General features: G+C 38.4%; 1 protein-coding gene across 4 annotated transcripts in view; it reads left to right on the top strand.

Annotated features, from left to right (window-relative positions):
* EVI5 (ecotropic viral integration site 5) overlaps positions 1-26,545 on the top strand; it is a 294,360-nt gene that overhangs the window by 235,590 nt on the left and 32,225 nt on the right. For all 4 annotated transcript variants that reach the window (XM_063625474.1, XM_063625476.1, XM_063625477.1 and 1 more), the window contains one exon: positions 4,265-4,360. In XM_063625474.1, the coding sequence (XP_063481544.1) occupies positions 4,265-4,360 (96 nt within the window). The remainder of the gene's footprint in view (positions 1-4,264; positions 4,361-26,545) is intronic.

The raw sequence follows: 26,545 nt of genomic DNA, 5'->3' as shown, positions 1-26,545 counted from the left end.
CTCAGAGATTATTTGATTAGGACTCTGACTTAGTATCTCTATTAGTTATTCTGTTAGTTCAGCCTTTTCTCTGGCAGTTGGGTCAAACTAATATTTCTAACCAAATTTTCAAAAGAATAATGTATATTTTTCCTAAATATGGGCTTATGGCTAAAAAGCATAAGGTGTATTTTGTATATATTTTAGAAGCCTATGGAATATAGTAATTGTTAAATAAGACAGTTTTGGCTTAGATAACTGTATCTGATATTAGTATGTGTAAATATGCAGTTATGCATTGCTTAACAACTAGAATATGTTCTGAGAAATTCATCCTTAGGCAATGTCATCAGTGTGTGAATCATAGAGTGTGCTTACACAAACCCAGATGATATAGCCTGCTACTCACCTAGGCTATATGGTATAACCTATTTCTCCTAGGCTACAAACCTATACAACATGTCACTCTACTGAATACTGTAGGCAGTTGTAACGCAATGGTCAGAAGTTGTGTATCTAAACATAGAAGAGGTACAGTAAAAATATGATATAAAAGATTTAAAATGGTACACCTGTATAGAGCATGGTACCATGAATGGAGCTTGCAGGACTGAAAGTTGCTTTGGGTGAGTCAGTGAGTGAATGGCCTATGACATGACTGCACACTACTGTAGACTTTATAAACACAGTACAGTTAATCTATACTATAAATTTATTTTCTTAATTTTTCTTCCTTCAATAATAAATTAACCTTAGCTTAGTGTAACTTTTTCACTTTATAAACTTAATTTTTTTAACTTTTTGACTCTTGTAATAACACTTAGTTTAAATATATTGTACGGCTGTACAAAAATATCTTCTTTCTCTATATCTTTATTCTATAAGCTATTTTTTTAACTCTTTAAACTTTTTTATTAAAAACTTAGGCACATGGCCGAGCACGGTGGCTCATGCCTGTAATCCCAGCACTTTAGGGGGCCAAGGCGGGCAGGCGGATCACTTGAGGCCAGGAGTTCGAGACCAGACTGGCCAATGTGGTGAAACCCCGTCTCTACTAAAAATACAAAGATTAGCCAGGCGTGGTGGCATGCATCTGTAGTCCCAGCTACTCAGGAGGCTGAGGCACAAGAATCGCTTGAACTTGGGAGGTGGAGGTTGCAGTGAGCCGAGATTGTGCCATTGCACTCCAGCCTGGACAGAGGGGCACTCTGCCTCAAAAAAAAAAAAAAAAGCAGGCACACACACTATTCTCTGCTTACATAGGGTCAGGATCATCAGTATCACTGTCTTCTACCTCTACATCTTGTCCCACTGGAAGATCTTCAGGGGCAATAGTATTACACATGGAGCTGTCATCTCCTATGAGAACAATGCTTTCTTCTGGAATATCTCTTGTAGGACCAGGCTGAAGCTTACAGTTAATTTTTCTTGTATAAGTAAAAAGAGTACACTAAAATAATAATAAAAAATATAGTATGTTAAATACATAAATCTGTAACACAATCATTTATTGTCAGTTATTATCCACTGTGCATAATTGTATATGCCATACATTTATACAACTGGTAGCACAGTAGATTTCTTTACACCAGCACCACCACAAACACATGAGTAATGTGTTTTACTATGACATTGTACAACTCCAATGTCACTAGGCATTACGATTTCTTATTATAATCTTATGGGACCATCATCATGTATTCATTCCATCATTGACCAAAACATCATTATGTGGAACATGACTGCATAAGAAAAAATTTTTAAGCCTATAGAAGCTGTAGTTGGGCTTTTATATCTATGCAAATATAAATTACACTAAACCACTTCAGCAGGCCATATTCTAGTAAAAGGTTTTTAAGACAGATTGTCAAAAGAAAGAGAATAAAGCAAAACAAACAAAAACGGAGTTTATAGGAATAAGTCGATGAAAGGAGTTGAAGAACAAACCAAGGGTAGTTAGAGATGCAATTTGGGTAGGAAGGACAGTTAACACAGAATAGCAGTCTTGTTGGAAAGATGCTCGACTCTATAGGAGTACTACCCACTCTGTCACTAGAACATTTCTTTTTTCTTTTGCCCGGGCTGGAATGCAGTGGCGCAATCTCAGCTCACTGCAACCTCTGCCTCCCAGGTTCAAGCGATTCTCCTGCCTCAGCCTCCTGAGTAGCTGGGATTACAGGCACACGCTACCACGCCTGGCTAATCTTTTGTATTTTTAGTAGAGACAGGATTTCACCACGTTGGCCAGGCTGGTCTTGAATTCCTGACCTCAGGTGATCCACCTGCCTCGGCCTCCCGAAGTGCTGGGATTACAGGCATAAGCCACCGCGCCCAGCCTGTTGCTAGAACAGTTCTATTTGGTACTTCCTGCCAATGATATACAGTAGTAGTATACAGTATGTAGGATGAAGTTGGGGAGTAGAGTTGACTTCAGTCAGAGGACTAAGTCAGAGGATGTTCAAGGTCCCTTCTGACTGTGATTTTAAAGATAGGAGGAATCTCCACATTGACAAATGCTTTTCACAGCAACCCATTTCTCTCAAGGTAATTGTAAGACATGTTTTAAACCTGCTTTTAAAAAAAAACCTGTAAATACTTGGATATTACTAAGGTAACTTTTACAGGGATTTCAAAGCTCTCTAAAGTCAGAATGTGTATCTTTCTGCTCCATATGTGCTTATATTGAATGATCTTCAAGTTGTATTATTGAGAGATAATAGCAAAGTACAGAGTAGCACACATAGTGTCTGTAGTATGGATAAACGTGTGCATGTATTCATGTGTGTTTGATTATATATGTGTAAAATATCATGGAAAGACTACACCAAAAAACTGTTAACAGTGGTTGTCTCCATGGAAGGAAACTGGGCGATTGGCAACTGTTAAAAGTAAGCCCATACTCTTTTGGTATCAGGAGTTACTCAGTAGTTTCAGTAGATGGCTCCGGATCAGAGCTGCTTAACATTTTAAGCATCAACATGGCTTCCTAATTATAAATAATCTGGAGACATCAAAAACAATTCTACTTTCACTGTTTAATAAGCTCTTTATCTAGGCCGGTCATGGTGGCTCATGCCTGTAATCTCAGCACTTTGGGAGACCGAGGTGGGCGGATCACCTGAGGTCAGGAGTTCGAAACCAGCCTGGCCAACATGGTGAAACCCCGTCTCTACTAAAAATACAAAAATTAGCCAGGCGCAGTGCTGGGCGCCTGTAATCCCAGCTACTCAGGAGGCTGAGGCAGGAGAATTGCTTGAACCCGGGAGGCAGAGGTTGCAATGAGCCAAAATCGCGCCATTGCACTCCAGCCTGGGTGACAGCGAGAGTCCATCTCAAAAAAAAAAAAAAAAAAATCTTTATCTGAAAAATAATTTATGTTTGTTTTCAGGTGTTATAAGAAAAAGTGCCTCTCTTTACCAATCTATATCCCTAGAAAATAGTCCCAATGCTCACCTGAAACAAACTGTTAGGATCAGAAGCAGCTTTTAATCAGCTGTATCTAGGACACATGGAGAGCTAATTAAACAGAGGAGACTCAAAGTTGTCCTCCCCTTTTTAGAGAGATTTGGACAACCTTTTTTCCCCCTTTTCTGTTCCCTAAGCAAAAGCAGATTCCCAAGAATGAAAGAATATGGGAAGCTTGCCATCTTCTTGACTAAGTGTTGAATCCCTTACGGTATGAATAGAGAATCACCTGCCTTCAAAATAACTAGATAAATTACTTTGAAATTCTAGGGTAATTTTTTCATCAGTAGATCCATTCAATTACTGATTTCTGAGACTCCTTCAAAAGATATATTTTATAAATTATATTTATTGTAAACAACCTTTATTAACCATTTTTAAAGAAATAATCACACCTGAGGTCAGAAGTTTGAGACCAGCCTGACCAACATGGAGAAACCTTGTCTCTACTAAAAATACAAAATTAGCCAGGCATGGTGGCATCTGGCCGTTAATCCCAGCTACTCTAGAGGCTGAGGCAAGAGAATTGCTTGAACCCGGGAGGCAGAGGTTGCGGTGAACCAAGATGGCACCGTTGCACTCCATCCAGCCTGGGCAGCAAGAGCGAAACTCTGTCTCTAAATAAATAAATAAATAAATAAATAAATAAAAGCATAGTTCACTATGAATTGTTTGTCAGAGGTAGTTTGAGAATGGATTTGTTCAGAATTCAGGTGATTAAAGGGTATGTGCCTATGCTTTTCCTATACCTTGAAATATTTGAGTACATGCTGTGAAAAATTGCCTCTTGTTTTTGCTTTGTTGTTTTGCCACAAAACAGAAAGAAGAAGGAAAGCTTCAAGGACAGCTTAACAAGTCTGATTCTAACCAGTATATTAGGGAACTGAAAGATCAGATAGCAGAGCTGAATCATGAGGTAAGTGATAAATTTTGATCTTCACATATTTCTTTCTTCCTTCCTCTGTATTGTAACAACACTTTATTACTGGTTATAAGACTGACACTTTCATGCTGAATATCTTCTGTGAATTATTGGTTATAATTAATAACATTTTTGAAAATTGTCTTTTTAGCAAGGATCTTCTGTTCTAATATTGGGGATTTATTTCCCCTTAACCTCATTAGCATGAGCTGGAATGATCAATTAATATTTTCATGGCAAATTTTTTTATTGTGGTGTAAAAACTCTTGATAGTTTGCATAGATGTCAAAGTTACTTTAACTAAACTAAAATTTTGCTTATACCTATAGAATAGATTTGTGGTATTTACCGTTGCATGCAGAGGGAAGTCTTTTTACTCGTCTTCTTTTACCCCTCATGGTGGTATTACTGAGATTGCAAAAAAGGATACTTGCCTAATATCAGTTAACAGATTTCTTAGTATCTGAATGCTTTTTAAACTGGCAGTACCTTGAATCTGTGAGATTCAACTCACAAAATTTTCAGTTTTACTAAGTACTATACTGAGTAATTTAAAGTATTTAAACTAATATGTTTTGATTAGAGAGATATGTTAATCTGGCTCCAGGTCAATTTTCTTATCCTTTATTTTTTCTATTTTAATGATAATACTTGGCTAAACACTAATGGAATTATTATTTCTTGTTTTGAATTATTTATAAAATAATGTTTATTCACAGTGATGAGATTTGAGAGGGTAGTATAACCTTCATTTGTTTAAAAAGAAGAAGAAAGAGAAATTTTGACCGCTAAATGAATTTAAACCTCAAAGGAAAAAGTTTAGACGTTACCCTTTCCTGGTATTACACCCTTCAGTTAAAGTCTGTATGTTTTGGGTAATACCTCCTGGAAATAGTCAGTCTAAGAGTTAATTCTAAATGAAGAAGAAACAAAACAAACAAAAACAGTAAATCTTAGATGTGGCTCAGTTTAATTTGTTTTGAAATTTGGGGGATCATTCCTGTAAATATTAATTTTCAGCCATGATAACATTTGAGGGATTCAGGATCTTACATATAATCTTTACCTATTTGTGTGTATTTATTATAATTTTTTTTTTTTTTTTTTGACGGAGTCTCGCTCTGTCAGCCAGGCTGGAGTGCAGTGGCGCGATCTCTGCTCACTGCAAGCTCCGCCTCCCAGATTCATGCCATTCTTCTGCCTCAGCCTTCTGAGTAGCTGGGACTACAGGCGCCTGCCACCAGGCCGGCTAATTTTGTGTATTTTTTTTAGTAGAGACGGGGTTTCACCGTGTTAGCCAGGATGGTCTTGATCTCCTGACCTCGTGATCCGCCCGTCTCGGCCTCCCAAAGTGCTGGGATTACAGGCATGAGCCACCGTGCCCGGCCTATTATAATATTTTTAAATCGATAGCCATAGTGTGAAAGAACAAGTTACAAATAAGTGTGTTCTAGAAATCTTTATTCTTTTGAGAACCCCAGGAATTATTTATGTTCAAAACGTGTTCTCAAAGGAAATTGTGATTAAAATAAAGCAACCTCCCATTTAAAATTTTGATGTCTCATGATAAGGAAGCTTTAATGTTGCTGAAACAAGAAAGTTACGTATAGATTGACTTTATTTCTAAAACTGATGTAAAAATCAGTCAACAAACATTAATTTTCCCTGTCATATGCTTTGACTAAAAATAATGATACTCTGGCCGGGTGTGGTGGTGCACGCCTGTAATCCCAGCACTTTGGGAGGCTGAAGCAGGCAGATCACTTGAGGTCAGGAGTTTAAGACCAGCCCATCCAACATGGTGAAACCCCATCTCTACTAAAAATACAAAAATTAGCCAGGCATGGTGGTGTGTGCCTGCAACCCCAGCTACTGGGGAGGCTGAGGCAGAAGAATAGCTTGAACCTGTGAGGCGGAGGTTGCAGTGAGCTGAGATCATGCCACTGCACTCCAGGCAACAGAGTGAGACTCTGATTGATTGATTGATTGATTGATTGATAGACAGACAGACCAGACAGACAGTCAGTCTGTCTCATCAGGACTGCCAGAAAATAACTCACATGAAGTTTAACTTTAATGTCAGTTTTTTACGTGTGGCCTAAGAAAGCAGTCTTAACCTTATACAAACACGAAAAGAAAATTAATCAACAGAGTAGAATTTTCTACTGTTAAAATTAAAAGCTAGATTGTGCAGATTTAAAGAGTGGAAACCAAACTGCATCTTTTTAAAAAGAAAGAAAAAAAAACCTTTACAGCATTTTTATTTATTAATACCCTTCCTTGTTACAGATAGAATTAAGGAAATTTGCAACTGCTACAAAATAATAAACTACAATTTTGGGAGAAAAAGGAAAGAAAAAAACTGTAGAAATATAATATGGAAGCATGAATAAGACCATTATAAAAATGCTTACCATAAAAATATTTCTTTCCTATAAGTGAACCTCAGATTTGGCTCTAAGGCTTTTAGCAGCCAACACAAAAGAAAACCTGGTCACTTAAACATTTCAGAGTGTCTATATGATGAAAACAGACCAATTAGCTAGAAGAGCCACATCTATTCCTGTTACTAAGATTAAATAACAAGTTCTCCATTGCTTCCTCACAAAGGAGACCTAGTGTGAGTTCCCTGGTTATTATCCTTAACATTTGAATGGCTACATAATCATGAAAGTTAAATAAAGAACAGAAGCTTTAAAAAAAAAATTTGTAGGCTGGGTGCAATGGCTCATGCCTGTAATCCCAGCACTTTGGAAGACCGAGGTTGGAGGGTCACTTGAGCCCAGGAGTTCGAGACCAGCCCGGGCAATATAGGGAGACCCCATCTCTATTAAAAATAATAATAATAAAAGCCAGGCCTGGTGGCATGCACCTGTGGCCCCAGCTACTCCAGTGGCTGAGGCAGGAGGATCACTTGAACCCAGGAGGTCAAGGCTGCAGTGAACCATGATCACACCACTGCACTCCAGCCTGGGTGTCAAAGCGAGACCCTGTCTCAAAAAAAAAGAGAAAAAAAAAGTTTTATATAGCAGCATAGCATACAGAGACGTGTCCAAGTCAAAAGTTTACAGCTCAATAAATTATCACAAAATGATCACACTCATGTAGGTACTACCTAGGTCCAAGAAATAGACCCCAGAGCCCTGTTCATACTCTTTCAACCCATACTCTCTCCCTTCTACTCAAAGGTAACCATGATCTCAGACTTCTAATACAGTAGTTTAACTTTTTGAACTTTATATAAATGGCTTCTTGCAGTATATATTCTTTTGTGTCTTGCTTCTTTTGCTCAACATTGTGAGATTTTACTTTGTCATTTTAAAATGTAGCTGTAGGTTGGTCATTTTCATCACTGTATAATTTTCCTTTGTATAAATGTACCATGATTTATTCATCTACTGTGTTGGTGAACATTTGGATTATTTCCAGTTGGTCTATTAAGAACATTGCTTTAAGTGATTTATGCCGGTTTATACTGTCTATAAGCAGTGAAGAAAGTTCTTACTGTTCTGCATCCTCATCAACATGTGGAATTGTCAGTCTTTCTTATTTTAGCCATTCTGTGACTATGAAGAGATTTCTCATTATGGTTTTAATGTGCATTTCTCTGATTATTAATGAGATTAAGTACTTTTCCCCCAGTATATAGAACAATGTTGGCATGTAGTAGGTACTTTGTGAAAATGTTTCTAATGAAAAAATGATGTTTGTGAAAGGTTTTGCAGATGAGGTCACATATAAGTTGCATGGAAATGCCAAGCAGCTTTTTTTTTTTTTTTTTTTTTTTTTGAGATGGAGTCTTGCTCTGTCTCCCAGGCTGGAGTGCAGTGGCTCGATCTCAGCTCACTGCAACCTCTGCCTCCCGGGTTCAAGCAATTCTCCTGCCTCAGCCTCCTGAGTAGCTAGGGTTACAGGCACACACCACCATGCCTGGCTAATTTTTGTATTTTTTTAGTAGAGACGGAGTTTCACCATGTTGACCAGGCTGGTCTCGAACTCCTAACCTTGTGATCTGCCCGCCTCAGCCTCCCAAAGTGCTGGGATTACAGGCGTGAGCCACTGTGCCCAGCCAGAATCCTCTTAATATGTGAAAATCAGTGGAAAGAGCATTCCAGACAGAAGAAACAACTAGCCCAAAGACCCTAGAAGAAAATGAAATGGTCATTTTGAGAAACAATACTAGTGTGGCTGGAGTATAGTGAAGGGTAGGAAAAATGATATAAGATAAAATTAGAGAGGCAAGTGAGGTCAGATTGCAATTGGTCCTCTGTATCCATGGATTTTGCATCAGTGGATTCAACCAACCATGGATTAAAAATATTTTTAAAAGACTATTGCATCTGTATCTGTACTGAACATCTACAAATTTTTTTCCTTATCATTATTCCCTAAACAATATGGTATAACAGTTTATATTGCATTAACATTGTATTAGGTATTACAAGTTATCTAGAGATGAAGTATACAGGAAGTCAGGCATAGGTTATATGCAAATATGCCATTTGATATCAGGGACTTGAGCGTCCATGGGTTTTAGTATCCTTGGGACATCCTGGACCCATTCTCCTACAGATACCGAGGGACAACTGTATAGTGCTTTGTAAACCAGGGTGTATAGTGGAAAGCCTTTGGATGTTTGTTGTTGTTAGGGGTTTTTTTGGTTGGGGTTGTTCGGGTTTTTTTGTTTTATTTTGTTTTGCTTTTTTTTTTTTTTTTTTTTTTTTGAGAGATGGAGGTCTCACTATGTTGCTCAGACTGGCCTCTGACTCCTGGGCTCAAGTGATCCTTCCACCTTAACTTCCTGAGTAGCTGGGACTACAGGGCTGCACCACCATGCCTGCCTTCTTTGGATGGTTTCATACAGAAAATTTTATAATTTCATTTGCTCTGCCTGCTGTACAGTGAACTGATTGTAGAAGAGAAAGAGTGAGAACAGGGAAATTCATCAGGAGTCTGTTACAATGATCCGGATAAGATCAAACATGGCTTAGAAGGATGGAAGAAGTGGAAATGTAATGTGGCTGTGTTAGAAGTATGTTTATCTCATAACGAAAAGCATTCATTGGCTCCAGAGAGTTTTGGCTTGAGTAATTGAGTGAATGGTTGGTTGGTGCTATTGACCAGCATAGAGAAAGGTAAACAAGAGCTCTATTTTTATGCTAAGGTTTGTAGTAAGGTTGAGATTCCTTACTACAAATGAAGATACCAGATAGGCAGTGGATATGTGAGTCTGAAATTCTGAAGAGAGGTCAGGGCTAAAAATAGGTGTAGCCATCACTGGCATATAAATGGCATTCATATATAAAGAGAAGGGTGTCTAGGAGCAAGTTCTGAAGTTCTCCCAAGCTTTAGGGTCAAGAGAGCCAGGAGAGGACCAAAACCACCAGGGAGATAGGCGGGAAACTGGAGAGTATGAAGACACAGGAGTCCCAGAAGGAGGAAGGGATCATTTCAGCGTAGTTATTTAAATTAGATTTTAAACTTCCCTGATCCTTCTGAAGAATAAACTTACTAAGACAGATTTCTTGGCCGGGCACTGAGGCTCACGCCTATAATCCCAGCACTTTGCGGGGCTGAAGCAGGTGGATCAGTTGAGGTCAGGAGTTTGACACTAGCCTGGCCAACATGGAGAAACCCTGTCTCTACAGAAAAAAATATATATATATATGTATATATATATATATATATATACAAAAATTAGCTGGGCGTGGTGGTGCGTGCCTGTAGTCCCAGCTACTTGGGAAGCTGAGGTGGGAGGATTGCTTGAGCCTGGGAACTAGAGGTTGCAGTGAGCAGAGATCACACCACTGCGCTCCAGCCTGGGTGACACAGTGAGACCCTGTCTCAAGAAAAAAAAAAAAGATTTCTTTGGAATTTTTTATGATTTGTCAGAGAACAATGGATGATTTAAGAAAGAACTTGAAAGGAGAAATGTTCTATCACTAAATACTACTGACTGAAACACCCTTCCTGAAGAAATTAGAGAAACAGCCTGGCATGGTGGCTCGTGCCTGTTATCCCAGCACTCTGAGAGGCTGAGGCAGGCAGATCATCTAAGGTCAGGAGTTTGAGACTAGCCTGGCCAACATGGCTAAACCCTGTCTCTACTAAAAATAAATAAATAAAAAATACAAAAATTAGCAGGACATGGTGGCGCACGCCTGTAACCCCAGCTACTCAGGAAGCTGAAGCACGAGAATGGCTTAAACCTGGGAGGCGGAGGTTGCGGTGAGCCAGGATCTCACCACTGCACTCCAGCCTGGGCCACAGAGACTCTGTCTCAAAAAAAAAAAAAAAAGAAAAAAGAGAAATGTAAGCTATTTCAAGACAAAGCTGGAAAAAAAAAAAAAAAGAACTATTTTGGTGTGCTATAAACAAAATAAAAGTCAGGTAGGTAAAACCAACTTACTTTCTAGGAATAATCATTGTATTGGTTTCTACTACCCAGAAGGTCTTCTGTCATCCTGTCTTTTTTGTTGGGAAGGCAATTTTTCTAAGTTAAATTACGTGTCACAGGAATCTTTTTTTAAGTAGGTGATTAGGAATTTGAGTAAATAAAAAGAAATCTAAATAAAGCCCTTACTGAAGTTTGACTTAGAAAATGTTTATATAGACAGGAATGGTAGTGTGGGCCTTGTAGTTCTAGTTACTTAGGAGACTGAGGCAGGAGGATTGCTCTGAACCCAGGAGTTTGAGGTTGCAGTGAGCTAAGATCATGCCACTGCACTCCAGCCTAGGTGACAGTGAGACCCTAACTCTAAAAAAAAAAAAAAAAGTGTAAGAAAAAAATTATGTGAATATTCCTTAAGTTTTTAAATTCTGATTATCTGTTTATATAAACCTGAGCTATGGATTTAATTAAATATATATCAAAAAGTATTTTTAATGTCCTAGATATTCTTAATGTAGTTTTTAATACATATACTCCTTTTGTTACTAAACTGGAATTTTTGAAATAAGGAACTTTAACAATCAGATGACAATACATTAAGTCCTCACTTAACATTGTCAGTAGGTTCTTGGAAACTGAGACTTCAGAGTGAAAGACATATAACATGTCCATGAATAATGTCATTTTGTTTATAATGATGAGGGGAAAAATTTGGTTTCTTTATATGTCATCTCACTTAAAATGACAGTTTCCAAGAACCTATGGAAAACTTTAAGTGAGAACTTACTATATGTCCTCTTATATTTCTTTGGATTTTTTTTTTCCTTATTCTTGTATTTTTCTATTTAAAGCAGTGGCTCACGCCCGTAATCCCAACACTTTGGGAGGCCGAGGCGGGTGAATCACAAGGTCAGGAGTTTGAGACCAGGCCGGCCAACATGGTGAAACCCCGTCTCTACTAAAAATACAAAAATTAGCCAGGCGTGGTGGTGTGCACCTATAATCTCAGTTACTGGGGAGGCTGTGGCAGGAGAATTGCTTGAACCCAGGAGGCGGAGGTTGCAGTGAGCCAAGATCACACCACTGCACTCCAGGCAGGGCGACAGAACAAGACTTCATCTCAAAAAAAAAAAAAAAAAAAAAAAAAAAGTGGTTAATAAGATCTTTTTAAGGCTCATTCAGCACTGCTCTTCATCTAGGGATTAAAACTAAAATACTAAAGGTAGAAAAGAACTTAGTCATCTGGTTCTGTAGTTGTTGGCAGCTATTTTTTTTTCTTTATTTCATACTGAATGATACTGTTTTTTGGTTTATTTAACTTCATGCTTATTCCTTTTTTTTTTTTTTTTTTTTGAAACAAGAGTTTCACTCTGTCACCCAGGCTGGATTGCAGTGGCACAGTCTCGGCTCACTGCAACTTCCGACGCCTAGGTTCGAGTGATTCTCCTGCCTCAGCCTCCTAAGTAGCTGGGGCTACAGGCACATGCCGCCACACCTGGTTAATTTTTTGTATTTTAGCAGACACAGGGTTTCACCGTGTTGCCCAGGCTGGTCTTGAACTCCTGAGCTCAGGCAGTCTGCGCCCCTCGGCTTCCTAAAATGCTAGAATTACAAGCATGAGCCACCACGCCCGGCCATGTTTATTCTTATTTCTATTTCTACCAGTCTTTATTTCCTTGTAGGTAACACAAAGCTCCAAGTATGTTATCTAGTTTACAGAGTGGTACTCAAGAAGAGAATTGACATTCTTACTGTAAAACTTCATTGATAACAATAGTCTACTTCTAGAAACAGAAATAAGAATTAAAAACAGTGCTATCTATTTGTACTGGTAAGTGAATTTTAACTTTTAAGAAAATTTTAGTGTTTAAGAAAAACTTCAGTGTTTGGAGTTACAAGCTATCCTGCGTATTTTTATAATAGAAAGTATTAGTTTTCCCAGTGTGGCAGCTTCTTAATAAAAGAAATTATTCCCTTAAATTTGTTCTTTCTCTAATTAGAGCAGTGTAAAGTATCATGCAGAAGTTTCAGGATCTCGTACAACCAAGTAAATAGGGTTTTTATCCCCCTACCCAGAAGGTTCCATGTAGATAATGAAAGATTGTATTTGCCATTCTGTGAAAATTGCTTTAAGCCTGTCAAATGAGTACACTGCTTTTTAATCTTACAGCCTCCACTCATATTTTAAAAACCCATTCTTTTCTTTCTTTCTTTTTTCTGGAGACAGGGTCTTGCTCTGTGGCCCAGCTGGAGTGCAATGGTGCCATCACCGCTCACTGCAGCCTCAACCTGCTGGGCTCAAGTGATCCTCCAACCTCAGCCTCCTGAGTAGCTGGGACTACAGGTGTGCAAGACGGCACCTGGGTTTGTTTGTTTGTTTTTGTTTTTGTTTTTGTTTTTGTAGAGACAGGGTCTCACTGTGTTGCCCAGGCTGGTCTGGAACTCCTGGGCTCAAGGGATCTCCCTGTCTTGGCCTCTGAAAGTGCTGGGATTACAGGCATCAATTACTGTGCCCAGCAAAAACTCATTCTTAATGACTTCTTTAAATGAGTAGTATTACTCCTTTTCCTCTTATATGTTCTGTTTTATCTTGGATAAGCAGTTTATCTTATTTGAAGTCCATTTTAGAAATTATTGTGCAGATTTTTATATTTGGAACAATAGCGCTATGTAAAATACTTAAAGCTGAGATTTAAGAATCATATTTTTTAAACCAGAAGTGTACTTAAAATTTATCTTGTTTTTCATTTGATAAATGAGGAAGCTGAGGCCCTGGTTAAGGGACTTACCCAAAGTTACAAAGCTAGTTCATAGCTGAGATGGAACTCATGCCTGGGCATTCTGTCTTCTGATCTACTGCATCCCACTACCCTACCATCATGCTGCTGGCCCATTTAATGGTGACATATTAAACATAGTAGGAGTTCTGTAAGCATTTGTTTAATTGAATTAAATTGAATTGCTTCTCTCAGATGAGAACCTAACATCTAGTTAGTAAAAATCTACTCATAGCTCATATTCTTTATTTTTCTTTCTGCAGCAGCTTCTGCACTTCTATTCTATCTAAGACTGCAGAATTTGTCCAACTTGACATTCAGATTCTGCTTCAATTTCCATTTGGTGCTACTAGCATTGTAGCTTTTAAATATTTGATGACTTTCTGAAAACAGGCAACTGAGATTTCCTAGCCATATTTGATGTTTTGAGAAACACAGAACTTGACAAAAAGTCAATCCAATTCATACATGCCTCTTGTTTAGGAAATACAAGCTTATTCAAAGACACAAATTAGCTTTGCTCTTAAAAGCATTCTGTTTAAAGAGTTTGAAGTTTAACAGGTGGCAAACTTCCACCAATGTTTCCAGAATAACTTTTTTAAATCTCCAAGGCAATATGTTTCTCCATGTATTTCTTGCCATTTAAAAGAATGTATAACATACTGTCGTCTGGGAAAAACTGTAATAATCACATGCAGGGGCAGGGCATGGTGGCTCACACCTGTGATTCCACCACTATGTGAGACTGAGGTTGGCTGATTGCATGAGCCCAGGAGTTTGAGACCAACCTGGGCAATATGGCAAAATCCTCTACCAAAAAAATAACAAAAATTGGCTGGGCGTGGTGGCTCACTCCTGTAATCCCAGCACTTTGGGAGGCCAAGGCAGAGGGATCACAAGATCAGGAGTTCGGGAACAGCCTGACCAACATGGTGAAAGCCTGTCTCTACTAAAAATACAAAAATTAGCCGGGCGTAGTGGTGCACGCCTGTAATCCCAGCTACTGGAGAGGCGAGGCAGGAGAATCACTTGAACCCAGGAGGCAGAGGTTGCAGTGAGCCAAGATTGTGCCACTGCACTCCAGCCTGGGTGACAGAGTGAGACTCTGTCTCAAAAAAAAAAAAAAAAAAAAATGCAAAAATTAGCCAGGTGTAGTGGCATGCCCCTGTAGTTCCAGCTACTTGGGAGGCTGAAGTGGGAAGATCTCTTGAGCCTGGGAGGCAGAGCTTTCAGTGAGCCGAGATTGTACCACTGCATTCCAGCCTGGGTGACAGAGTGAAACCCTGTCTCTAAATAAATAATCTCACACAGGATACCTTACTTTATTCAAGACTTTTAGACCACTTTTCAGTTTTATGTTATATTCATAAAGTATAATTGGTGTTCTACCTGTTTTATGCATCTGTGTATGTAATTCCTGCAATGGGTAAAAAAAGAAAAAATTTTTTTAACTTGTTAATGAAAACACGTGCCTCTCATGATAGTAATTTCATTAAGAAACTGGAGTTAATTAATGAAAACATGAACACAAAGATCTAGTAGGAGAGGGATAAGATGCTAGATAAGGAAACCACCTAGAAAAGAAAAAAATCGCAATTAAAAACCAGGTGAGGAAAAATATTCGAACTTTAAAAATGTAAGAAACCAAATAAGGAAGCCTGTTAGGAATATTAACTAAAGTAGGATATGCCTCCAGAGGGTTTGTTAAGAGATTTTTAGGAAAAAATTCGAGTGAGCAGCCAACTTAAAGAATACAGAGTCAATGTAAAACAAGGGATTTGAATCTGGTACTCAGAGGACCAAATAAATATCTTCAAGGGATACATCACACTGGTCAAGAAACAGAACCAGGTGGAATTGTGAAGTCAGTCTTGGATATTAAGCTGCATTAGATGGAATTTTTTCTAACATTGTCCTAGACACAATGAGAAGAGTAGCCCTACTCTCAAGGAACTTTTAGTTTGGTGGGGAAAAGTGGAAAAGTTAATTTGATAAAGACTATATGGTTGGCACTGATAGAGAGTACTTAATAGTTCAGAAATGGGAGATAACAGCACTTGATTTCATTTATTCTAATTAATGGTTGTTATATCCTCTCTGATGTTCAGAGTCAAGCTGAATTGTGAATTTCTTGACAGCAAAGATTATCTTATTCAGCCTTATATTTCTTAGGGTCTTTTGAAAGTCCTGGCACGGTAGTCTGAACTCATGAATTCAGTCAGTTCTCTTGGTGTTCATATTGTCCCAAATTTGGCCAGTGGGAACTCTTTGAAGCTGGCTCCAGTGTCTTTTTTTTTTCTACAGCTCCATTAGTCCTTGAACACATCTGTGTTTCCTGGCACTAGATGGCAAGTTTTTTAATAGTACTTTACATTACATGAGTAGAGCTAGATTTCAAATGTAGCCAAAAAACTGAAAAACTGTTTATTAATACTTATCAGTAAATTTCTTTTTTTTTTTTTGAGACGGAGTCTCGCTCTGTCGCCCAGGCTGGAGTGCAGTGGTGCAATCTCAGCTCACTGCAAGCTCCGCCTCCCGGGTTCACGCCATTCTCCTGCCTCAGCCTCTCCGAGTAGCTGGGACTACAGGCGCCCGCCACCACGCCCGGTTAATTTTTTGTATTTTTTAGTAGAGACGGGATTTCACCGTGGTCTCGATCTCCTGACCTCGTGATCCGCCCGCCTCGGCCTCCCAAAGTGCTGGGATTACAAGCGTGAGCCACCGCGCCCGGCCTACTTATCAGTAAATTTCGGAAGAGATGGTCCCAACAATTACTCTTTGACAATTAGAATGGAAATATAAATAATGAGAAACCACTTCAAGGGAAACTGGAAGTCAAGGGTTTATGAAAAATAAAGGCAGATGGTGATAAGCATTTTTTTGAAGGAAATGGAGCTAACCATCAAGCCTGTAGTGACAGGTTTTATAGTTTTTTACAGCAATTCTTAAGCAGATTTAATTCAGTAAGGGTGAAAGAGACTTCTCTTTCTTTTAGCATTCCCAGGAAGAGACTGTACTAGTAACATACTCTTATTAGATCCCAGACATGAGAAAATGAAATATAAACATCTAAAACCATTGTAATTATATGTAAACTTTTAGCATAACTGTAGTATTAAGCATATTTATCATTTGAGTGATACTAATAGGATGTGCTCAAATGTGTCATTTAACTTGATATACGGGATGCTAAAATGAGCTACAGTTTTAAAATCTTGTGAACTTACTCTGGTTTTAGGGCTTGAGTGTTCATTTTTAAATTTTTTTCCATTCATTCAAAAGCTGATTATTCTTACTCTTCATCTAACTCCCACTTTTTTCTTCCATTATCATGTCAGTACTTCTAAGCACATCCATAAAATGGAGAAGGGGGAGGAATAGAAATTCATGCAGTTGCCGAGCACAGTGGCTCATGCCTGTAATCCCAGCACTTAGGGAGGCAGAGGCAGGTGGATCACTCAGGAGTTCAAGATCTGCCTGAGCAACATGGAGAAACCCTGTCTCTACAAAAATTAGCTGGGTGTGGTGGTGTGCACCTGTAGTCTCAGCTACTTGGGAGGCTGAAGTGAGAGGGTCACTTGACCCAGGAGGGTGAGGTTGCAGTGAGCCAAGATCATGCCACTGAACTCCAGCCTGGGCAACAGAATGAGACCAAGTCTCAAAAAAAAAGAAAGAAAGAAAAGAAAAAAGAAATTAATGCAATTTATCTGGTTCTTAATCTTAATTCTGGATTTTGGGGTTTTCTTATTTTATTTTATTTTTCTTAATATGTATCTGTTAAATCATTTTATTAATTAAATTAATTATATTCTTCCTGAATATTGATTTTCTTAATCTGTTGAGAACTTCAAAGAGTATATTTTAAGTTAACTGAACATATCTTTTGTTTTTTGTTTTTGTTTTATTTATATATATATTTTTGCCCAGGCTGGAATGCAGTGGCCAGATCTTGGCTCACTGCAAGCTCCGCCTCCCGGGTTCACGCCATTCTCCTGCTTCAGCCTCCCAAGTAGCTGGGACTACAGGCGCCGGCCATCACGCCTGGCTAATTTTTTGTGTTTTTAGTAGAGACAGGGTTTCACTGTTGTTAGCCAGGATGGTCTCGATCTCCTGAACTTGTGACCTGCCTGCCTTAATATATATATATATTTTTAATTATACTTTGAGTTCTAGGGTACATGTGCACAACGTGCAGGTTTGTTACATTTGCATACATGTGCCATGTTGGTGTGCTGCACCCATTAACTCCTCATTTACATTAGATATATCTCCTAATGCTATCCCTCCCCCTCCCTCCACCCCATGACAGGCCCTAGTGTGTGATGTTCCCCTTCCCGTGTCCAGGTGTTCTCATTGTTCAATTCCCACCTATGAGTGAGAACATGCGGTGTTTGGTTTTTTGTCCTGGAGATAGTTTGCTCAGAATGGTGGTTTCCAGCTTCATCCATGTCCCTATAAAGGACATGAACTCATTGTTTTTTATGGCTGCATAGTATTCCATGGTGTATATGTGCCACATTTTCTTAATCCAATCTATCATTGATGGACATTTGGGTTGGTTCCAACTCTTTGCTATTGTGAATAGTGCTGCAGTAAACATACGTGTGCATGTGTCTTTATAGCAGCATGATTTATAATCCTTTGGGTATATACCCAGTAATGGGATAGCTGGGTCAAATGGTATTTCTACTTCTAGATCCTTGAGGAATTGCCACACTGTCTTCCACAATGGTTGAACTAGTTTGCAGTCCCACCAACAGTGTAAAAGTGTTCCTATTTCTCCACATCCTCTCCAGCACCTGTTGTTTCCTGACTTTTTAATGATCACCATTCTAACTAGTGTGAGATGGTGTCTCATTATGATTTTGATTTGCATTTCTCTGATGACCAGTGATGATGAGCATTTTTTCATGTGTCTGTTGGCTGCATAAATGTCTCCTTTTGAGAAGTGTCTGTTCATATCCTTCGCCCACTTTGTAATGGGGTTGTTTGTTTTTTTCTTGTAAATTTGTTTGAGTTCTTTGTAGATTCTGGATATTAGCCCTTTGTCAGATGAGTAGATTGCCAAAACTTTCTCCCATTCTGTAGGTTGCCTGTTCACTCTGATGGTAGTTTCTTTTGCTGTGCAGAAGCTCTTTAGTTTAATTAGATCCCATTTGTCAACTTTGGCTTCTGTTGCCATTGCTTTTGGTGTTTTAGACATGAAGTCCTTGCCCATGATTATGTCCTGAATGGTATTGCCTAGGTTTTCTTCTAGGGTTTTTATGGTTTTAGGTCTAACATATAACTCTTTAATCCATCTTGAATTAATTTTTGTATAAGGTGTAAAGAAGGGATCCAGTTTCAGCTTTCTACATATGGCTAGCCAGTTTTCCCAGCACCATTGATTAAATAGGGAGTCCTTTCCCCATTTCTTGTTTTTGTCAGGTTTGTTACAGAGCAGATGGTTGTAGATGTGTGGTATTATTTCTGAGGGCTCTGTTCTGTTCCATTGGTCTATATCTCTGTTTTGGTACCAGTACCATGCTGTTTTGGTTACTGTAGCCTTGTAGTATAGTTTGAAGTCAGGTGGTGTGATGCCTCCAGCTTTGTTCTTTTGGCTTAGGATTGACTTGGCAATGCAGGCTCTTTTTTGTTTCCGTATGAACTTTAAAGTAGTTTTTTCCAATTCTGTGAAGAAAGTCATTGGTAGCTTGATGAGGATGTCATTGAATCTATAAATTACCTTGCGCAGTATGGCCATTTCCATGATATTGGTTCTTCCTATCCATGAGCATGGAATGTTCTTCCATTTGTTTGTGTCCTCTTTTATTTCATTGAGCAGTGGTTTGTAGTTCTCCTTGAAGAGGTCCTTCACATCCCTTGTAAGTTGGATTCCTAGGTATTTTATTCTCTTTGAAGCAATTGTGAATGGGAGTTCACTCATGATTTGGCTGTTTGTCTGTTATTGGTGTATAAGAATGCTTGTGATTTTTGCACATTGATTTTGTATCCTGAGACTTTGCTGAAGTTGCTTATCAGCTTAAGGAGATTTTGGGCTGAGACGGTGGGGTTTTCTAAATATACAGTCATGTCATCTGCAAACAGGGACAATTTGACTTCCTCTCTTCCTAATTGAATACGCTTTGTTTCTTTCTCCTGCCTGATTGCCCTGGCCAGAACTTCCAGCACTATGTTGACTAGGAGTGGTGAGAGAGGGCATCCCTGTCTTGTGCCAGTTTTCAGAGGGAATGCTTCCAGTTTTTGCCCATTCAGTATGCTATTGGCTGTGGGTTTGTCATAAATAGCTCTTATTATTTTGAGATACGTCCCATCAATACCAAATTTATTGAGAGTTTTTAGCATGAAGGGCTGTTGAATTTTGTCAAAGGCCTTTTCTGCATCTATTGAGATAATCATGTGGTTTTTGTCTTTGGTTCTGTTTATATACTGGATTACGTTTATTGATTTGCATATGTTGAACCAGCCTTGCATCCCAGGGATGAAGCCCACTTGATCATGGTGGATAAGGTTTGTGATATGCTACTTTATTTGGTTTGCCAGTATTTTATTGAGGATATTCACATTGATGTTCATCAGGGATATTGGTCTAAAATTTTTTTTTTTTAATTGTGTCTCTGTCAGGCTTTGGTATCAGGATGATGCTGTCCTCATAAAATGAGTTAGGGAGAATTCCCTCTTTTTCTATTGATTGGAATAGTTTCAGAAGGAATGGTACCAGCTCCTCCTTGTACCTCTGGTGGAATTTGGCTGTGAATCTCTCTGGTCCTGGACTTTTTTTGTTTGGTAGGCTATTATTGCCTCAATTTCAGAGCCTGTTATTGGTCTATTCAGGGATTCAACAATTCAGCTTCTTCCTGATTTAGTCTTGAGAGGGTGTATGTGTCCAGGAATTTATCCATTTCTTCTAGATTTTCTAGTTTATTTGCATAGAGGTGTTGATAGTATTCTCTGATGGTAGTTTGTATTTCTGTGGGATCGGTGGTGATATCCCCTTTATCATTTTTTATTGCATCTATTTGATTCTTCTCTCTTTTCTTCTAAGAGTCTTGCTAGCGGTCTATTTTGTTGATCTTTTCAAAAACCAGCTCCTGGATTCATTGATTTTTTGAAGGGTTTTTGTGTCTCTGTCTCCTTCAGTTCTGCTCTGATCTTAGTTACTTCTTGCCTTCTGCTAGCTTTTGAATGTGTTTGTTCTTGCTTCTGTAGTTCTTTTAATTGTGATGTTAGGGTGTCAATTTTAGATCTTTCCTGCTTTCTCTTGTAGGCATTTAGTACTATAAATTTCCCTCTACACACTGCTTTAAATGTGTCCCAGAGATTCTGGTATGTGGTGTCTTTGTTCTCATTGGTTTCAAAGAACATCTTTATTTCTGCCTTCATTTCGTTATTTACCCAGTAGTCATTCAGGAGCAGGTTGTTCAGTTTCCATGTAGTTGAGCGGTTTTGAGTGAGTTTCTTAATCCTGAGTTCTAGTTTGATTGCACTGTGGTCTGAGAGACAGTTTGTTATAATTTCTGTTGTTTTACATTTGCTGACGAGTGCTTTACTTCCAACTATGTGGTCACTTTTGGAATAAGTGTGATGTGGTGCTGACAAGAATGTATATTCTGTTGATTTGAGGTGGAGAGTTCTGTAGATGTCTATTAGGTCTGCTTGGTGCAGAGCTGAGTTTAATTCCTGGATATCCTTGTTAACTTTCTGTCTCGTTGATCTGTCTAATGTTGACAGTGGGGTGTTAAAGTCTACCACTATTATTGTGTGGGAGTCTAAGTCTCTTTGTAGGTCTCTAAGGACTTGCTTTATAAACCTGGGTGCTCCTGTATTGGGTGATACATGTTTAGGATAGTTAGCTCTTCTTGTTGAATTGATCCGTTTACCATTATGTAATGGCCTTTTGTGTCTCTCTTGATCTTTGTTGGTTTAAAGTCTGTTATTTTTTTGTGTGTGTGAGATGGAGTCTTGCTCTGTCGCCCAGGTTGGAGTGCAGTGGCGTGATCTCGGCTCACTGCAGCCTCTGCCTCCTGGATTCAAGCGATTCTCCTGCCTCAGCCTCCTGAGTAGCTGGGATTACATGCATGTGCCACCATGCCCGGTTAATTTTTATATTTTTAGTAGAGACGGGGTTTCACCATGTTGGCCAGGCTGGTCTTGAAGTCCTGACCTTGTGATCCACCCGCCTCGGTCTCCCAAAGTGCTGGGATTACAGGTGTGAGCCACCGCGCCCAGCCTATTTTTTTTCATTTGATAAGTTGAGTTTTGTTTCCAGATTTTGTGTCTTTGTTCTCCGTCACACTATAGGTGATTGAGAAACTATCATCTTTGTAACAGTGGACTTCAGTCAGGAGACCTGGATTCTAGTTCTGTCTTTGTCACTGATTAGCTGGTGACCTTAGGATGCCCATTCACTTCATATATCCATTTAATCAGTGAATATTTGAACATCTTTTAGTTCACATGCATTGCCTTAGGCCATGCCTCAGTTTCTTGGTCACAAAGCAGTTATGCTAAATGGTACCTAAAGCCCTTTCCATCCCAGTGCTGTGTTAGATGTATAAAAGTCGTAGTTCCAGTTGTTAAGTTTAGACTGATAAGGAAAAGCAGTTTGTGTGGGCAGTACTGTAGTAGAACCACATGGCACCATGGCCTAGAAACATGTCAGAAAATCTGTGATCATGGGGCTGCCTAAATTGTGTATTAGAGAAGGAGTAGAAGATTGCCAGGAAAGGAGAATAGAGGATATTTCAAGCAGAGAGGCGTATATGCAGAGGCTTGGAGTCAAGTAAAGATTTCATAAAGGAGACTGAGAAGGATTAGTATGAAAAGTAGGAGGAAAATCAGTAGAGAGGGGCACTCCTGAAGCCAAAGTGAGAGAGAGACTTGCACTGCTCAGTTTGTTTTTAGAGTGTGGTACCGAAAATAACATTCATAGAGATTGATCTAATGGCTGAAAGTAAAGCTTTTTTAATCAAACAAGAGGAAATCTATAAAATATAATTACTTTCTTGATTGTGTTTTTAAAAATCGTTTGGAATTGTGTTACTTCTGGAGTCTTGGTCCATATGAGGTGTGTTTCAGAGCCAATCTGAATACTGTTATCCACGAAGCTACCCAATACATCACGCTTGTTTTTAAATTCTCTATGTTCTTAAATGTAAAAGTCTTATTTCTTTGACTATACCATGATTTTGAAATATAGTAATTCATTTTTAAAAAACTTTTTTTTTTTTACATCAAGTAGTTTGATTTTAAAATACTAGTTTTTAAAAGAAACAGGCCAGGCACAATGGCCTGTAGACTCAGCACTTTGGGAGGCCAAGGCAGGAGGATCACTTGAGGCCAGGAGTTCAAGACCAGCATGGGCAACAAAGCAAGACCCTGTCTCTTTTTTAAAAAATTAATTAATAATGTTATTTTAAAAAATAAACAATAACATAGTATTGACAGTTTTTCAAATTGAAAATGTGCTCCACTAATTTACTAAGTGTCAATTAAAGAGGAATTGATAAAAGATGAATAGGTAGCTCTCTCAGATTTACAAAAACTAAAAATTTAAATTGTGGTTGGGAGTTTATAGTACAATAAATCATGTGCTTCTTATGAACCATATCTTACAGATGCAGGTGGACATGAGATAGTCAGATTTTCACTCCCCACAAGCTGGACAGCTAGAAATGTCATGCCAATAGTACATGTCAAAGACTTAGTGCTACTTTGCTGCCTGTCTGATTTAAGTTATTGTGGTCAGTCTGAGGAACCTGTGATATGATAAGATAGCATTCATGAGGTCATGTGGTTTGCAAGTGCCCAATCTTGACTGAGCAGCCTGTGAGCACCTCAGGAGGAGGAAGAGAGGGATACTAACTTTATTTGCAAGCTTATTTTGGGTTCAGTGGCAGAATAGTGTGGGTATGTGGCTATATGTGTATATTACGTATTTTAAAAATTATTTTTCCATCAGGAGTTATAATTTCTGAAAAAAGTGAATACTACAAATGCATTCATCTCTTTCTACTTATTAATATTTCAGTCTAAGCCATTAAACTTTTTGTTGCAAATATTTTCCTACTTCATTTTAAATTTTAAATGAAGTTGTAGGAGGTCACCACATGTCTTTTCTGTTGAGGAAAAAACTGGATGTAGAAGATTTATGTTGTTGATGAATATTTTTTAAATATATTAAAAATTATTTCTACATTTTCTAATTAGAAAATTACTTATTTTCAATCTGGTATCCTCTCCATTAGAAACATACAAAACGGCTATCTGATTTTATCTATATAACAGCTTTACTGAGACATTGTTTATATGATACAATGCACCCACGTAAAGTTTACAATTCAGTGGTTTTTAATATAGTTAGTTATACAGCTATCATCACAATCAATTCTAGAACATTATCTCTCCAAAAAGAAATCCTGTGCTTATTTAGCTGGTCACTCCCTATTTCTCCCCAAGCCTTATTCCCCCAACCCTAGGCAACCCACTAATCTACTTTCTGTCTCTACAGATTTCCCAATTTTGGACATTTAATATAAATGGAATCATAGAACCTGTGGTTTTCTGTGACTGGCTTTTTTCACTTAGTATAATGTTTTCAAGGCTCATTCATGTTGTAGCATGTGTCAGTGCTTTTATTTATTTTTGTCACCTAATAGTGTTCTACTGTATGGATAAACAGGCATACCTGGCTTTATTGTGCTTTGCTTTATTGTGCCTCAATAAATGGTTGTTATATCCTACTGTGTTTTTACAAATTGAAGGTTTGTCGCAATTCTGCATTGAGCAAGTCTTTCAATGCCGTTTTTCCAACAGCATGTGCTCACTTCATGTCTCTGTGTCACATTTTGGTAATTCTCACAATTTTTTAAACTTTTTCTCTATTATACCTTCTGGTGATCTGTGATCATTGATCTTTGATGTTGCTATTGTAATTGTTTTTGGGTGCCACAAATTGCACTCGTATAATCAAAAGCCAGAAATGATTAAGCTGTGAGGCAGGCATGTTGAAAGCTGAGATAGCCTGAAATCTAGATCTGTTGCACCAAACAGTTAGTCAAGTTGTGATTGCAAAGGAAGAGTTCTTGAAGGAAATTAAAATTACTACTCCATTGAAAACACAAATGATAAGAAAGCAAAGCAGCCTTGTTGCTGATATGGAGAAAGTTTGAGTGATCTGGATAGAAGATCAAGCCAGCCACAACATTCTCTTAAGCCAAAGCCTAATCCAGTGCAAGGCCATAACTCTCTTCAATTCTTTGAAGGCTGAGAGAAGTGAGGAAGCTGCAGAAGGAAAGTGGGAGGCTAACAGAGGTTGGTTCATGAGGTTTAAGGAAAGAAGCCATCTCTGTCACATGAAAGTGCAAGGTGAAGTAGCAAGTGCTGACCTAGAAACTGCAGCAAGTTATCCAGAAGATCTAGCTAAGATCATTGCTGAAGGAGGCCACCCCAAACAACAGATTTTCAATGTAGATGAAACAGTCTTATATTGGAGAAAGATGCCATCTATGGCTTTCCTAGCGACAGAGAAGTCAATGTCTGGCTTCAAAGCTTCAAATGGCTCTCTCGTTAGGGCCTAATACAGCTGTTGACTTTACGTTGAAGCCAAGTGCACATTTACCATTCTGAAAACCCTAGGGTTCTTAAGAATTATGCGAAATCTACTTTGCCTGTGCTCTGTAAATGAAAAAACAAAGCCTGGATGACTGCACATCTGATTACAGCATGGTAAACTGAATATTTAAGCCCACTGTTGAAATCTACTGCTCAGAAAAAATGATTTCCTTCCAAAATATTACTGCTCACAAACAATGCAACTAGTCACCCAAGAGCTCTGATGCAGATGTGCAAGGTGATTAATGTTGTTTTCATGCTGCTAACAAAACATTCATTCTGCAGCCCGTGGATCAAGGAGTAATTTCAACTTTCAAGTCTTATTATTTAAGACATCATTTCATAAAGCTCCATTACATAAAAGTACAAGGTGAAGCAGCAAGTGCTGATGTAGAAGCAGCAGGTTATCCAGAAGACATATAGTGCCATATATAGTGATTCCTCTAATGGATTTGGGCAAAGTAAATTGAAATCCTCTGCAAAGGGTTCACCATTCTAGATGCCGTTAAGAACATTTGTGATTCGTGGGAGGAGGTAAAATATCAACATTAACAGGAGTTTGGAAGAAGTTGATTCCAACCGTTTGAGGGATTGAAGACTTCAGTGGAGGAAGTCACTGCAGATGTAGTGGAAAGAGCAAGAAAACTAGAATTAGTAATGTAGTAGAGCCTGAAGATGTGCCTGAATTGCTGCAATCTCATGATCAAACCTGAATGGATGAGGAGTTGCTTCTTAGGGATGAGCAAAAAAAAAAAGTGGTTTCTTGAGCTAGAATCTTCTCCTGGTAAAGATACTGTGAACATTGTTGAGATGGCAACAAAGAATATTCCATAAACTTAGTTGATAAAGCAGTGGCAGGGTTTGAGAGCATTTACTCCAATTTTGAAAGAAGTTCTACTGTGAGTAAAATGCTATCAAACAGCCTCTAATGCTACAGAGAAATACTTCGTGCAAGGCAGAGTGAGGAAGTGCAGCAAACTTTATTGTTGTCTTACTCTAAGAAATTGCCACAACCACCCCAACCTTCAGTAACTGGCCAGCCTGCTGCCACCAGCATCAAGGCAAGACCCTCCACCAGCAAAAAGATTATTTCTTGCTGACTGCTTAGGTGATCATTAGCATTTTTTAGGAGTAAACTATTTTTAATTAAGGTATATACATTGTTTTTAAACATATACTATTGCACACTTAACAGACTACGGTATAATGTAAAGATAACTTTTATATGCACTGGGAAACAAAATTCATGTGACTCGCTTTATTCTGATATTTGTATTTATCCATTCATCAGTTGATAGATATTTGCTTTATTCCCACTTTTTGGCTATCATAAATAATATTATTTTGAGCATTCATTTACAGGTTTCCATATAAACTTATGTTTTCATTGGTCTGAAT

Source organism: Symphalangus syndactylus, chromosome 12 (genome assembly GCF_028878055.3).
Source record: "Symphalangus syndactylus isolate Jambi chromosome 12, NHGRI_mSymSyn1-v2.1_pri, whole genome shotgun sequence".
NCBI lineage: Eukaryota > Metazoa > Chordata > Mammalia > Primates > Hylobatidae > Symphalangus > Symphalangus syndactylus.
This window is presented reverse-complemented; position numbering and strand designations above follow the sequence as displayed.